This window comes from Amaranthus tricolor, chromosome 6 (assembly GCF_026212465.1).
Source record: "Amaranthus tricolor cultivar Red isolate AtriRed21 chromosome 6, ASM2621246v1, whole genome shotgun sequence".
Lineage (NCBI taxonomy): Eukaryota > Viridiplantae > Streptophyta > Magnoliopsida > Caryophyllales > Amaranthaceae > Amaranthus > Amaranthus tricolor.
In genome coordinates, this window is record NC_080052.1 from 4,178,079 (window position 1) to 4,194,504 (window position 16,426).

General features: G+C 29.4%; 1 protein-coding gene across 1 annotated transcript; it reads left to right on the top strand.

The window, feature by feature from the left end:
• The first annotated feature begins 1,540 nt into the window (after window positions 1–1,540).
• On the top strand, window positions 1,541–15,531 carry LOC130815860 (cytochrome P450 734A1-like). Its single transcript, XM_057682367.1, has 5 exons — window positions 1,541–2,221; window positions 4,775–4,998; window positions 5,497–5,750; window positions 11,080–11,614; window positions 14,373–15,531. The coding sequence occupies exons 1-5, from the start codon at window positions 1,930–1,932 to the stop codon at window positions 14,835–14,837; spliced, it is 1,770 nt and encodes a 589-aa protein (XP_057538350.1). The 5' UTR covers window positions 1,541–1,929; the 3' UTR covers window positions 14,838–15,531.
• Window positions 15,532–16,426: the final 895 nt, after the last annotated feature.

Sequence of the window (16,426 nt, forward strand, 5' to 3'; positions counted from 1 at the left end):
ACTTTAATGGTCAGTTAGGGGTTTGTCTAACAACAATTATATGTAATATTGGGTTCGCATCGGTTCGTTACATGTTAAAGTTTAAGTCCTGTGTCAATCAGGCTCAGATTTTCACCAGTCTATAATTAGTTTGGTTTTTTCGGGTACAAATCGAGTTCGGGCTTTAGTTTTTGAATAATTGTTGATTACGGAGTTCTATCAACTAAGCCAATATCGGATTAAGTTGATAGCTGCGAAAAAAATTACAAGTTGTTTTATCGTTTGTTTTAACTGATGGGTAAGATTAATTTGTTTTTATATTTTTAATTGGGGACGTAAGTGTTATTTGTTAACGCTTACTTTTCAAATCAGCTTTATTAATTTATAATTTATGTCAATTTCATGGAGAATCTAGTTAATTTATTGATAAACTTCTTCCCATTGTTGCAATATTGCAATATTGGAAATTAGATTTCAAACATTCATTATTTGATAAATTAACTTAGTTATAAATTTGCTAAAAATATTTGATAAATAAATAATGATTTGATGAACTAAAATTAATCATACAATGCCACGACTTTTGACTTCCTTTCAATTAAAAATCGGTTCGAGCTTACAAAAGATCCGTTAAAAATCGATTCGAGTTAACAAAAGTTCAATTAAAAATCGATATGGGTTAAGTTGGCTTTCGCCGAATCAATTTCGGGTTCATGTTATATGTCAATTATAAAATTCAGTCGCATATCAGATTCAACTTTCCAATTTTCGGTTGTCAACCAATTAGGTAAATACTTTGGTCCGAGTGATATCAGTTCGATTAACCAAAAAATAACATTTTTTGGGTCGGTTAACTTTTGATTTTGGTTCTGACTTTCGGGAAGGCACACATTTGAACAACTCTAATCTTGGTTAATAGATATATGTCGGTGATAAAAATCAGTCGCAGTTTACATTTAATTTTTCGATTTTTTGGTTATCAGCTAGTTTAGGTGCAACTTCGATTGACATAATCTCGGTTCTGTAAACATAAAAAAATAACATATTTTCAGGTCAAATAACTTTTTTTCCGATTCGAGTTTTCGGATCGGATTATATTTGTACAACTCTAAGTATAGGAACAATTTCATGGTGGTAGAGAGTACTTCCTCCGTTCCGTTTTAGTCGCTACATTTGCATGAGCACGGGTATTAAGAAAAGTGATTGACCTACACTGTAGCCGATTGTTTACTTTATAGAGTATAATATTTTATTATTGTTAATTGAAAAAGAAAAAGGAAAAATAGGTTGTTATATTACTTTATAGAGTATAGTATAGTATTTTATTATAGAGTATAGAGTAGGATAAAAATAGAATAGGTAGAACTTTAAATGATTGTTTTATTACTAAAAACAGAAATGTAGCAAGTAATATGAAATTGCCAAAAATAAAAAGTATAGGAGTATTATGGAATGGAGGAAGTATATTTTAAGAACTAAAAGGGTAAAAGTGTCAAAAACTTGTTTGAAAACAATATAAAACGCGAACTCGTTGACACTCAAACATACTTTGCACAATTCCATCCCCCTACGCCGTCGGCCATCCCAATTCCCAAGCCCCCTGTTCTATTCATCTACACCTCGTTTCCATTAAAGAGTAAATACACTCTACAATAAACACCAAACCCAAACCCAAACCCAAACCCAAACCCATACCCAACACATAACCCATTAGATATTGTAACCGAAAAATCAAAAGAAAACAAAAGCCAAATCCCCCTACAAAATAAAGAGAAAATCATAGAAATTGTTTCTGGGAGTGAGAAAAAATTTTTTTTGCTCCCTCATTACTCATTAGAACACCAATCACAGGGAGAATAGACAGGCAGACAAAAAAAGCAGCAGTAGTAGCAGATTTGTTCTGTTTTTTAGAGAGAGAAACAAGCATATAAGAGAGAGAAAAAAATTGTAATGGATGATGATGGGTTTTTTGGAATTTTAATGGGTTTAAAATCCTTAATTTTAATAATGATTTTGTGGGTCTTAGCATTGAGAATAATGGTAGTCTTATGGTGGAGACCAAGGAAAATACAGTCTCACTTTGCAAAACAGGGGATTAAAGGGCCTCCTTACCACTTTTTCATTGGCAATGTCAAAGAAATTGTTCAACTCATGTTGAAGGCTTCTTCACATCCAATGCCTTTTTCTCACAACATCCTTCCTAGAGTCTTCTCTTTCTACCATCAATGGAGGAAAATTTATGGTATTTCTTTTTTGTTTCCTCTATTTTTTGTGGCTATTTATTTGTTTTTTCATTGTCCTCAATTTCACAAAAATTTCCAAATCCTTAAAACTTAAGTTAGTGATTTCACAACCTTCAAAAAAAGTTAGTTAATTTTCGAGTAAGATTGTGTATATCTAACTCTGTTTATTCACTTTTTAAGTGGAGTTTTATTAGTATTTATCAATTCATTGTATGAAGATAAAAGAATATTATTGAATTTTTTTGTTACTTGGAACCATTGGAGAAATAATTCTTGGATTTTGTTTAATTTTGATATTCAGAATTCCGATGTTTATAGCTTTTTGAGATGGGGGGGCGTATTTTCTTGGAATTGCTCAGTTAGAAGGCCTTTTATTTCTGTAGTTAGCCGATTTGATTATTTGAATATTAGTAGTTGTTCGTTTTATCAACTTTTAATTGCATCATTCAAATCCTTCTTAATCGTGACTTGTCTTCTTCCTCTGTGTTTTTCTTACTCTGATTTGATGTTGCAGTGCAATTAGTCGCAGCCTTCCTCAGCTGGAAACTATTTGTTTCTTTTCAACAATTTCAGTTACTTAATTAAAGCAATGAATTATCTCCCTTTTTCTCTTGAAATATGTTGTACAGCCAAGGAAAGGGGAGGGGAATTCTATCTCTCTTACTATCTCTCTTCTGAAATACTTAAAATCTAATTCTCACATATTATTTGTGTAAATAAATGTGAATATCATTTAATCTAATTGTTGTGTATTTAAATGTGAATATCATTTGCAAATACAATGGAACGGATGAGGTAGTAAAAGTCCTATTTGCAAAAAGAATAAAGTTGACAATTACTTGCTTCGTTCCATAAAAAATTCTATGATAATCAATACAAATAGAATTCTTTTAGTTATTGAAAATTATATTATTTTATTTAACAATCAATTTGATGTAAGAAAAGTGAAAATTATAAACATTAAGAAATATATAATAAAAATTAGTCGAAAATATAGAGATTAAAATTTTTTAAAAAATATTTTTATAAAGTTTGTGATAAATATATGGAGACCATAATTAATATAAAAATGTTAAAATAAATTTAGTGGAAGATATGTGGAAATCATAAACCTTATTGAAATATTAAAATGAAGATAAACAAAGTTAATTTTATCTTTCATTTGATTTGAAATATTTGTTATATTTCGGTTATTGACACTATTAATTGTTTGCTTATTTTATATATTACGGCTAATGTGTAAGAAAAAATATAGTTAAGTGGGATCTTGTTGAATCGTCTAATCACACACTTTCATTATATTAAGTTGTTATAGTTTTTAAATGTGCGTAGTTTAACATATAAATGATTAAAATAACACATTAGATTGCGTAAAAAGTCAAATGGAACGAAGTATTTCGTATTGAATAATTCTTTATGGAAACATCAAGTAAAATACTCTCTCGTTTTCATATGCTCTTCGCGAATAGAATATATGAATGTCAATGTCAAACTTTCACTATGATTTATCATCGATTTATATGAAAAAACATAATTATTTAGATCTTGATAGATTCGTCTTAATATGTACTTGATTAAATTTTAAAATATTTAAAAAAATTGAGTGTAAAAAACAAATTAATACACAAAAAATAATTCAATATGAAAAATGAAAACAACTTTATAAAAAACAAGACATAATAAATGTATGTGGGGTTAATAATCATTGTCATCTTCAGATTTCTCTATCTTGCATCTTCCCTCCTATCATTTCCTTGCTGCTCTTCTGATACTGAAGTTCAAATTTGGAATTGTGGTTAAGGATTGAGATTTTAGGATAAGACTACAAAAAGGTTTTTGTTTATTTGACAGGAATTAATATTGGTAAAGAATGAGATTTGGCTAATTTAGAAAAAGACATTTTTGATACTAGTGAAAGTAAGAAAAGTAAAGAGTTATACCAACAATCTTGTAATATAATCAATTATTATCTAATTTCTTAATTTTTTTTTATCATTGATAAAATTTATTTTTAAAGTCTAAATTTAGATCTCATTTAAAGTCTCAACTATAATATTTTAATTCACAGTTTCATATGCCAATCACCTTCAGGGTAAGTAAGGTTTGTAGTTTTTTTGAAAGGAATACGGTCGGTAATTTATCCTATCTAAATCATTTTTGCTTTATTTTCTTAATATTTTGTTAATATTGGATTGGATCGTTATTTAAAAATAAAAGTTTAATGTATGTATGCAACAAAGGAATAGAATGGGAACTTACCACTTAAAAATTGCATGATACTTCCTTTACTCCATGTACTTTTACATTTTTTTCGTTTCATTTTTAAATTATTTAATGCATTATTGTATTTGGCAAATAAAAAAAAATTAACTTAGATGAATATTTTCTTTGCGTAGCAAGAAGAAGAAAGGAAGTATTTCGTCTTTGGTGTTCATCTTTTATTACTTCTCACTCTCACATATTTTTTGCAACCATTTTAATCTTTGCTCAATTTAAAAATCTTTTCGATTGGTGTGTGATTTATAATGTTGTGTATGTTTATGTATGCATAGGTGCAACGTTCCTTATATGGTTTGGACCCACTGCTCGTTTAACAGTGTCAGATCCGGACCTCATCAGAGAAATCTTCAGTACTAAGTCTGAATTTTATGAGAAAATCGAGGCAAGTCCGACGATGAAACAACTAGAAGGCAATGGACTACTTAGTCTTAAGGGTGAGAAATGGGCGCACCATCGGAAGATCATAACACGAATCTTCCACATGGAAAATCTTAAGGTCAGTTTTATAGTTTTTATCACAAATTATGAAACATCTGCTCAATAATATTGGGTATATCTTTTTTCATAAAATAATGATTAGAGTATAGTAAGGATAAGTAAGATTATATCAAAAAATTTATGGAGTTGTCACATTTTCTTATTTGGCAAATTTATATCAACTATCACATTTTCTTATTTGTCAATTTTTTTTATCTAAATACCCTTAGTTCACACACGTAATTATGAATATACCATCATATATCCTACTTACCCAAATTAATTAATTAAATTACCCTTTACTACTTACCCAATTATTACCTTTTTAATGGACCTCACACCACCCTTAATAATCGTGCCCAAGCAAATGAAACAACTAAATTGATTTGGAGGAAGTATTTAACTTTTGTTGAAAAATAAAAAAGTATAAGTCCCAAAATAAGATTACATGTAGGGATAGTAAATGAAAAAAGACAAAATTAAGTTATGATGGGTTGGGTTCTGATTTGTTATGCAGTTGTTGATACCAATGGTGGGAAAAAGTGTGGAGGAAATGTTGGACAAGTGGGACCAGATGATGTGTGAAAGAAAAGGAGAGAACGAAGTAGAAATTGAAATTTCAGAATGGTTTCAGGGATTGACAGAGGATGTGATAACTAAAATGACATTTGGAAACAGCTTTGAACAAGGGAAAGCCATTTTTAAGTTACATAGCCAGCAAATGTTCCTTGCTGCTCAGTCTTTTCGAAAGCTTTTCATTCCTGGTTATAGGTACATCTATATATCACTGCTCTACACAACTTACATTTTTTTTGTTTTTGGAAATTATGAACGTTACCTCTAAAATTTTGCACTTTATCGATAATATTTTTAAGTTTTTTCGATTATTAATGGTACCCTCGTATTATTAAGCGTCTTACAACAATAACCTTTTTTAATTTTTTCCGTCCAAAATCATCAAAACCGGTTTCTTTTATTTATTTAATGTTTTAAATTGAAAAATAAAAGAAAAAGAAAATAAGTTAACGGTTTTGGACAATTTTGGTCGGAAAAAATTAGACTAGGTTACAATTGTAAAACGTTTAATAACACGAGGATACCATTAATAATCGATAAAACTTAGGGGTATCATTGATAAAATGTAAAATATCACTTTTGTTTTTGAACTATTGACTTGTATTATCCTCTTTTATTTGCATAATACAATGAGATACAAATGGGACTAGGGTTTAGGATAGGGGTGTTTAGTGGGCCGGATAAGGGCTGGGTCGGGCTTAAGTAAATATGGGTCGGATTGGATAAAGGTCCTTCAAATTTAATATGGGCTTTAAATAGGTCGGGCTTTGAAGCTTGGCCCAATCCGACCCATTTTTATTACCAAAAATTATTTTAATCCCCATTTATCAATTTATAATAATTAAATTGAAAAATACACTAATAATCCCCATTGACATTGTCATTTACAGTATTAAAATTATCCATTAATTATACTATTTACAAGGTTTATTTTCAAGCCCATTTTCAAGTCGGCCCATTTTTAGTATTAAATTTTACTAATAATCCCCATTTATATTATTAAATTGAAAAAATACTAATAATCCCTATTTATAGTATTAAAATTATCCATTAATTATACCTAAACCTCTCTAAGGGCCTGACTAGAGATAGGGGTAGTTAGAGGCGTTATATTCATGTTTTAGATTACTGATGCCCCCGTTGGTTTCTGTCATCCCGCTCCTCCCGTTTCTTTATTAGTTTTCTTGTCCCCTTTTATTCTGTAGTTGGGTTTACTTATTTTCTTTTATAGGTCTTTTCTCCCATGTAGCTACGTCTTCGTATCTTTGTCGAGCCGGAGAACTCTTTTGGCGGCGCTCTCCTCTATGGGTATGATTTGTCGCCGTCCTTCCCTTCCCAGACCTTGTCCATAGTTTTCTATGAGCGGGATATACTGGGTTGGATGATGAGGATGAATTATACTATAGCCCATTTTCAAGCCGGCCCATTTTCGGCCCGACTCTTACAAAGGTCTTCAAAAAGCGGGCCAAATTAGAACTCAAAATGAGGATTCGGCCCATTAAACACCCCTATCTAGGAGTATATATTTGAAGCAAGAATAAATTTTACCAATTTGACTAACTCATTATATTAATGAAGTTACTAGTATATATTAGGCGAGGGAGATTCAAATCTTGAAACTTACCATTACCAAATTGAACTTGTTGAAGATTAGAACAAAAGTTTTGTTATGTTAAGATTTCTGGGGCAGCCTCACCCTGCAATCTGTTGCAGTGTTGGCTTTAGCCCCTAAGTTAATATTACCTCCGTTTCTTAATAAAGTCTCACAAGGATTGTTTATGAAATTTAAGAAAAATATAACTTTTAACTTTTAAAATAGTGGATATATTATTTTATTAAATTATAAATTTGATATTCTTTTATTGAATTATAAATTTGATAGAAAAAAATTGGAAACTATAAACATTTAAAAATATTAAACGAAAGTTAGTGAAAGAAATGTGTGAACCACAACTATTAAAAAAATAATTGTATTAAGTTAGTGGCAAACATGTGAGGTCTATAAGAAATATATAAATATTAAAATAAAAGTAGTGGAAGATATATGGGTACCATGAGCATTATTAAAATATTAAAATGAGGATAAATAAAGATTTTTGTCTAAAATTTGTGATATAAATAAAAAAAGATTTTTTATGGAATCAATAAATAAAACACCCTAAAATAGCAAATGGAAATTTCTTTATGGAACAGAGGGAGTATATGATATGTGATACTTTTTTATTGATTTTAATAGTTGTTAAAGTACTTGTAGTAACTATGTTCATCAACTTATCTTATTTGGTATATATTTCACTATGTATATGTAATGCGAAACATAATTATGTGGAATCTTGTTTGATTCATGTTAATAAATATTTTCATAATATTAACTATTTAGAATTTTTATCATATGAAATTAAATATATTAAAGATTAAACTCGTGCATTAGATAGCGTGAAAAACAAAAGTGTAACAACTATTAAAAACTAGAGAAAGTATTAAATAGTGAATTAGTGTCAAAAAAACAATGATAGATCAAGGTTAGAGTTGTACATTTTAAACTCAAGGTTAACAAATCAAATCCTAGGTTTATATTTGTTGTAACATTATTAATATAAAGTGATAAATTTATATTATAATGTTATTATTCTTTCTCTTTTATAATTTTATATTCAATTTGTTTTGTGTTTATATTTATTTATCTTAATTTTTAAGAGTGTTTATTTTTGGAGCTTACTTAGTGAATATGTGAAATAAAAAACACTTGATTCTTTATTCTAAAAAAGATAATGATAGAGAAGCTTCAAGTGTATATGTTAAAAATAATTTTTGCCTATCATTTAAGTTTATTTCAATCTGTATGGTTTAAACATGTTTACAGTTTACACTACAAAAAACTATCAAATTGGCGACAGAAGGTTTCGTCGCCATTTGATAGCTAAATGGTCAAAAAGTAGGGTTGGCGACCGGCGGGCGACGGCTAATGTGGTGGTCGCTAATCTCTTCGTCGCTAATCTCAAAGTGGACGCGTTGTCCTCGCCAGTAAAACCGGCGACCACCTGGCGACCACTACCCGTCGCCAAACTGGCGACCACCCCCTGCTAGCTGTTTGGCGACCATCTTTTCGTAGCTGTTACGTCGCCAGCATGGCGACCACATTTTCATAGCTGTTTGGTCGCCCCTTTTTTTAATTAATTAAAATATACATATATATATATATATATATATATATATATATATATATATATATATATATATATATATATATATATATTATATTTATTGTAATATTAAGATAAATATATATATACACATAAAACAAGTAAATAAAAATAAAGAACTGGAAATATATATATATAAAATTAAAGTTTATGTACAAATTCACAAAAAGTACATATATTTAATCATTCATTTGGAGGAGGGGGTTGATACATCTCGTTCTCTTTGAATTTGTTCAGTCTCATAGGCAGTCTAAACATTTCCCATTTGCACCGCTTTCCATAATTGATTATTGAACTCCATTTGCCGTGCTTCTTGTAAATATTTCGTAGGCTGTGGCTCTTTGACCTTTCGATTGTTCTTGAAATATTAAAAAAAACGATATAAAACTAAATAATGAACATAAAAAAATACTGGAAAATTTTAGCACTAAATATGTTTCAAAAATGCCATTATTCGAAAATATAAAAAAAAAACATAAAAATATATCGAAAATAACATAAAACAATATCTAGGCAAAAAAATAACATCATGAAACAAAAATTGGGCAAAAAAATAACATTACATCAATAATAAATTATAATAAACACTAACCTTTTAGTAACAAGATGAGAATTTTAGAGTTGGAAAGAAATATAAGAAAATAAATAGAGAATGAGATTAATGGATGAAAAGAAAATTTAGAGTTGGTAAGATAATGAGGCGTATAAGGGTTGAAGAAATATAAGTTAAATAAAGATAGAGTTGTAGGAAATGAGAAATGAGGGCAAAGCGTTGGTTTTATAACCAGCAACTGGCGACCGACAGGTGGTCGCTGGTGGTCGCCATCTGCAACGACGTTTTACTTTATGGAGTTGGCGACCGACCAACTGGTCGCTGGTTGGTCGCTGGTCCTCGGAAATGAAAAAAGTTTACGTGCTGCAGTAAGGAAAAAATTTGCTGGACTGTCTTACCTGGCGACCATTTAGCGACCACAGATCTAGTCGCTAAATATTTTTAAAAAAAATTATAAAATAAAAGCTTTTAGCGACCACCAAACTGGTCGCTAATTATTTTTAAAAAATTTTAAAAAAATAAAAGATTTAGCGATCACCTAGCGACCATTGCTGGTCGCTAAATATTTTTTAAAAAAATTTTAAAAATAAAAGCTTTTGGCGACCAACCAGCGACTGTAATTTTCCGTCGCTAATTTGCTTTTTCATTTGGCGACGTATCTTGCCCTCGCCTGTCCGTCGGCTGTGGCGACCACCGCATCCCATCGCCATTTTTCCATCGCTATTTTAATGGTTTTTTGTAGTGTTAACTAGTTTATATATACATTATTAGTTAATATATCGACTATATATTTGGCCCCTTTTTAAAAATCATTATTTCAATTCTGGTTGTGATGATAGCTAAATATTGTTAATATGAAACTATGTTTAACAATTACAACATCTGTTTATTTTAAGATTGTATTTTGTCTCCATTGAAATAAAAATTATTTTTTCTAAACAAAATCCTGTAGCTATTTACTATAATCGAAAAAAACATCCCTTTAATATACTCCTATTCCAAATAAGTACTGATACTTTTTGATATTTCACTAGCCGTCCCTTCTCTTAAATCTTAAGAGTCTAATAATTAAAAACATGTTAAAGAAAGATAAAAAAGGAAATTACTTTAAGCAAAATTAATCCACCAATTATAAGTTTCTCAAAACTCAACATCATATTAAATTTAATAAAAGTACTGATTTTGTAGACTTGCACTAGCAATCCCAATCGATCTAAATCAAACTTATGTTATCCTCCAAATTAATAAGATTTTTGAACTCTATATTTTGCATATCCAACTCTATATTTTGCACATCCAAATTCACTATTCACTAACTACTCACCATATTAATGAAGTATTTCATCAGATTTTTTTAATTTGTTACAGATAGTGTTATTTTTCCTCATAATATGTTACTGTTTATAACAACTAATAAAATCAGAGAAAGTCTATATAATAATATCTATACCCACTCTAGTTGAGACTACCACATTTTAGCATTTAAAATTTGATTAATGCCATGTAACTTTTTAAAAAATAATTTTAGCTTGTATAATTAGAAGACTTCTATAATGAAGATATGCAAATAGGACATAATTTTATTTTTTAACGTGCTGAATTTAGTCTCAAAAAATCAATTTAATTAAAAATTTAGTTAATGTTAACCTTGTGAAATTGTTAGATACTTATATATTAATAATTGATGTGTTTTGTTTTTTTCTTAATAATAATTACTCATTGTTTTACTAATGTAGACGTATTTCTTTGAATTGAATTTGCTACACAGATTTTTACCAACCAAGAGGAATGTGAAGTGTTGGAAATTGGAAAAGGAACTCAGAAGATCATTAGTGAAACTAATTGAAAGGAGGAAATTAGAGAAATGCAATCACAACAACAATATTATTAATATTAATATTAATGATGATAATAATAATAATGGATCAGAAGAAGCAGGTGGGCCCAAGGATTTGCTTGGCCTAATGATCCAAGCTGGAATGAGAGATAATGATAAATATAGCATTCCAGAATTTACCTTCAATTCTTCTTCATCATCATTAAATTATTCTCAACAATTATCAAATAATAATAATAATAATAATAATAATAATAATAATAATAATATAACGGTTGATGATATTGTGGAAGAATGCAAGAGTTTCTTCTTTGCTGGGAAACAAACGACGTCGAATCTGCTGACATGGACCACTGTACTTTTAGCTATGCATCCACAATGGCAGAACCTGGCACGTGATGAGGTCTTTAGAGTATGCACATCACATGATATCCCTTCTAAGGATCATCTTTCTAAGCTTAACATGGTACGTCCCACTTTACACACTTTTTTCTCCTTTCTTTTTAGATATCTTTTGGCGTCATTATTACTTCCTGTGTTCTTATTAAATAGCACTTTTAATTTTTTTTTTTAAATATTTGAGTTAAATATGCTAAGGGACTAGTAAAGTACTTATAAACGAGTAATTTTTATATCTTTGTCATTTTACTATATTTTGCCTTTTAAATTATTTATTTGTTTTGTTACATTTTTTAAATTCTTAATATAACTGTGTTCATATCTCATACAATCTGTTTAATTAGCGGTACTAAATAGCGGTGATAAGAATGATTTATAGTGTAAAATTTCATTAAAAATTTCATATTATTCACATGGTAATGAAAATTTGTAAATAAAAATCTAATATCACCTCTCCTAATGATAATGCATTTTTAAAATGAATTTTATGAAGAAAATGCGATGGTTGAAGCTGGACAAGCATGAGACCATCAAAACCATTAAGGTAATCAAGAGATTTTTCAACTAAAATTACACTAATTTCTATTTCTATTATCACTATTTATTACCACCTACCAAACAATCATTATTTAACTTCCAAATTTACTTTATATTTATTTTTTGTATTATTTATTAGAAATTATGATAAGTTAGGTTCCATTATAGTTTTATTCAAATTTAACTTGTTTGTCTTGAAATGAAAAAAGTTTTGTCCTATAATGTGGTAAGACCGCAACAGTCTATGACAGCAGCGTAGAGTTTAATAGCTACTCCTACGTAACAGTAATGCTATATATACTAGTAGTCTAGTACTAGTTCGTTGTGTAGGGATACTTTAATAATTTAATGCTAATGCCTAATTGCTACTTCATTCTTTCCATCAAATATAAAAATTATATTCTTGATTTCTTTTATCAGTTTCATCACTTTCTTCAATTTTGCTTTTAGTCTGTCCATGCTAGCCCTATTCTTTTTAGTCAAGTCCATTAAATTTATCTCAATTTTATCTTTGATTGCAATTCATTTTTTTTATTATTATTTTTATCCACATACTTTCTCTGCTATGAAATACTTGCTACATTTTTATTTTTGACACTATTTATTGTTCAAGTTTATTTTATATATTACGGCTAATATGTAAGAAAAAATATAATCAAATGAGATCTTATTTGAATTGTCTAATCGTATACTATCATAATATTAATTTTTTATAATTTTTAGACGCGTATAATTCAATATATAAATGATCAAAATAACGAATTGGATTGCGTAAAACGTCAAATATAGCAGATATAGAAGAACGGAGGAAATGTTTAACTTATTTTTTTTTATTTCAACTATACGTTTTTCTTAATTTCCCATAAAATATCTCTTGCTTTTGATTTTCCCATTAATTGTTATTGAGGCAAAATTGATGAGCGGAGAAAATATATTGTTGGCAATTTTGAGATATTCTGGTTTTGTTTGTTAATGTTTCTCTGATTTAAGGTAAAGTATACTCCTAAATATATTTAAAATAAATAAATAAATAAATATATATATATATATATATATATATATATATATATATATATATATATATATATATATATATATATATATATATATTATTAAAGGCTAGTCAAATTATTATGTATAAAAACTAAGAAATATGATGACATAAGCAGTAACATAGAGGAATAAAATGACTAGGTCTATCCAACCATACACTTTGTAAAAGTAAATAATGAAAGAGTATAACAATTAAAGATAGCTTGACAAACATATCAAAGAAGAAATTGTAAGTGTGAAAATCCAAGATACTCTTAGAAGCAAGAAATCGGTATTACTACAATATAATCAATGATTATATTAACATAAATAAATAAATAAATGGGCCAATAATTTATTAGTCTTATCTATTTGATTACGGATTATATATTAATTAACATTATTTTATCATAGACTAAGTGGCTAACAATTGATAATTGATAATTGATAGTGTTTATTAGTTCAATTAACCTAATACAATAAACATCCCAAGTTTCATAATTAGTAGTGGGAGTGTGGGACTGACTTCCTACATCAATAGGGGATCTACACTAGCTAGTAAAACAAGTCTAATGTTTCTATGATCGACTGAAATTTAAACATTTACAAATAATTGACAAGTTTTAAGATACACTTCAAAAACAAGTAGATTGTATATAATATTGACATATTCACATATATTTTTGTTATGGACCTTTTTTTAATTATGATTTCAAGCATGTATGAATGATTTATAAAGATTTTACTTGACATAAATAATAATTTGTGAATTATGGTTTTAAAATGTAGGTCTTTTGCGGATTAAAGTCCTAAAATTTAGACATTTTGTGAATTACAATCTTAATGTTTGTTTTTTACAAATTACAGCCACCAAAAAGTATCAATAGCTATAGCGTTTACGCTAAATTACATAATTCAAACCAATTTAACTTAAAATTCTGACCACTAAAATGGTCATAATTCGGTGATTAGGCCTAAATGTCGTAGAAATTGATAATTGGTGCTTTTAATTCGAAAAAAATAAATTTAGGTTATGATTCGCAAAAAAACTGAAATATAAGATTATAATTTGGAAATAATTCTTAAGTAAATTATGTGTTTCCTATGATTTTATGTATATGTAACCAAACTTGCAAGATTATAACTTACGATTGTTCGAAGACTTATTTATTTATTATTTATGTTTCTAAAAATGTTAAGGGATAACCATTTAATTGATATTGATGTGGCTTATGATCAACTGATATAACGTGCAGTTGAGCATGATATTGTACGAGTCTCTTCGTCTATACCCACCTGCAATCGCAACAATCAGACGAGCGAAACACGACGTGGAGTTAGGTGGATGTCGAGTCCCACGTGGGACGGAGTTACTTGTTCCAATCTTAGCCGTCCATCATGATAAAGCGATATGGGGAAATGACGCGAATGACTTCAATCCCCTACGATTTGCTAATGGTGTTTCTCGTGCAGCCAAACATCCTATGGCATTCATTCCTTTTGGTCTTGGGATTCGCACTTGCATAGGCCAAAATCTTGCTATTCTACAAACCAAGCTTGTGCTTACCATCATTCTACAACGCTTCTCTTTTACGTTGGCCCCATCTTATCAACATGCACCAACCGTATTGATGCTTCTTTATCCGCAACATGGTGCATCTGTTGTGTTTCGACGGTTGCCCGTCCACGATGATAGAGGTTGTGAAGATCATGCAAGCTAAGGGTTTTGATGTGGAAGGCATGTGTAGTTAAATCATAATCTATATTTTTGTATTAGCTAGTTATGTTGTTATTGAGTTCATCTAACATCAAATATTTAGCAAATATTATACTCCTTCCGAACCAATTTAGTTGTCCCATTTCTTTATTTGGTAAAGTCTTTTTAGTTGTTCCATTTCTATTTTTGTCAATTTTTTTTACCTAAATATCCTTAGTTCACACAAATAATTACAAATATACCCTCATATACCTTACTTATCCAACTATCCTTCACTATTTACCCTTCATTACTTACCCTTTGCTACTTACCCTTTTTAATGGACCCCACACCATCCTTAATAACCGTGTCCAAGTAAATGAGACATCTAAATTGGTTCGGAGGGAGTATCTCGTAATCTTGTTAAAAAGTTAGAAATATATTAGGTTGTAGTATATGACCTCTAAATAGGGGTCTTAAGCGAGGGCAATTTAGAATTTTTCAAGGTGAAACGTATAGCATGTCTTGACTCTTTGGATGGACTTTTAAGACTTGTTATGAGGGATTAGTCGGTTTGTAACTTAGGTCGATATGTACGTAGTGGTTGCAAACTTTCAATATACGAGTTACAAAATAGTTCAAGAGTGATCAATATATGTATAATTTTCATCTGGTTATTGAACTTTAAAAACTCTCATGTCTAAAAAATATATCTTGATTATGTTCTCTTTAACCTTGATTGATTTGGGCATGTGAAAAGTATTAATTGTATAGGCTCCTTCATTATAATTACTAGATTATTGATTTTAATTACTTTAGTCTTTGTTTAATTACTTGTATTTTAGTTTTAAAATTCTAAAGAAATAGGATCCAAAAAATTATTGTGTATTTTTTCTTAACACTTTTTAAGAGTTTGACTTGAAGTTTGTGATTTTTTAGTCATGATACTACATGACATGAAAGTGTAGAAGAATTTTTGGACCCTCAAAGGTTGTTACAACTTTGTGCAAGACCTTGAGAATTTTTTTTATTGGTAAAGATAAAGACTCTAAAACTTAAAAATGGTACACAGATACTTGGTGTGCAAGGAGCAAGAGCTGATCGAGTGGTTGAAACGGGCTTAGCCTTGGTTATCAAGGAAATTAGCACAATATATAATCGTTGAGATGCTTTGGGAGCAAAGGGGACCAAAGAGGCATGCTCTAGCAAGCAAAGAGCGAACCATTAGCTATCAGATAGTATGGCTCGAATGAGCAAAAATGCTCAAACGACCGTGTCGACCAACTTGTAGTTGAACTTGTAAATTATGCACCTTTATTGATCAAATGTAGAAACACAAGGAACAGAAATTGAATTTACTTTTGAAGGAACTCGAATTGTACAAGATAGCAACATGCCAACATCAGTAATGTTAATTTTTCAGAAGCCAGTGGCAAGAAAAGAAAAAGGAAAGATTTAAGTGATCAACAAGAATTGTTGCAATTAAGTGGCCATATTCCATACTTTAAGTGGGGAGGGGGGTGGTCAAATTTGTATGGGCAATATGATGTGTCCAAGTGGAAAATGCAAAGAGTATGAAAGAAAATAAAAAACCACATAGGAATAGAAAGGGTC

Excerpts from the sequence above, each read along its gene's own strand:
- LOC130815860 (XM_057682367.1), top strand. The coding sequence starts at position 1,930 with ATGGATGATGATGGGTTTTTTGGAATTTTAATGGGTTTAAAATCCTTA. Across the intron at positions 4,999-5,496 it reads TCCACATGGAAAATCTTAAG|TTGTTGATACCAATGGTGGG; the intron begins GTCAGTTTTATA and ends TTTGTTATGCAG. Across the intron at positions 5,751-11,079 it reads CTTTTCATTCCTGGTTATAG|ATTTTTACCAACCAAGAGGA; the intron begins GTACATCTATAT and ends TTTGCTACACAG.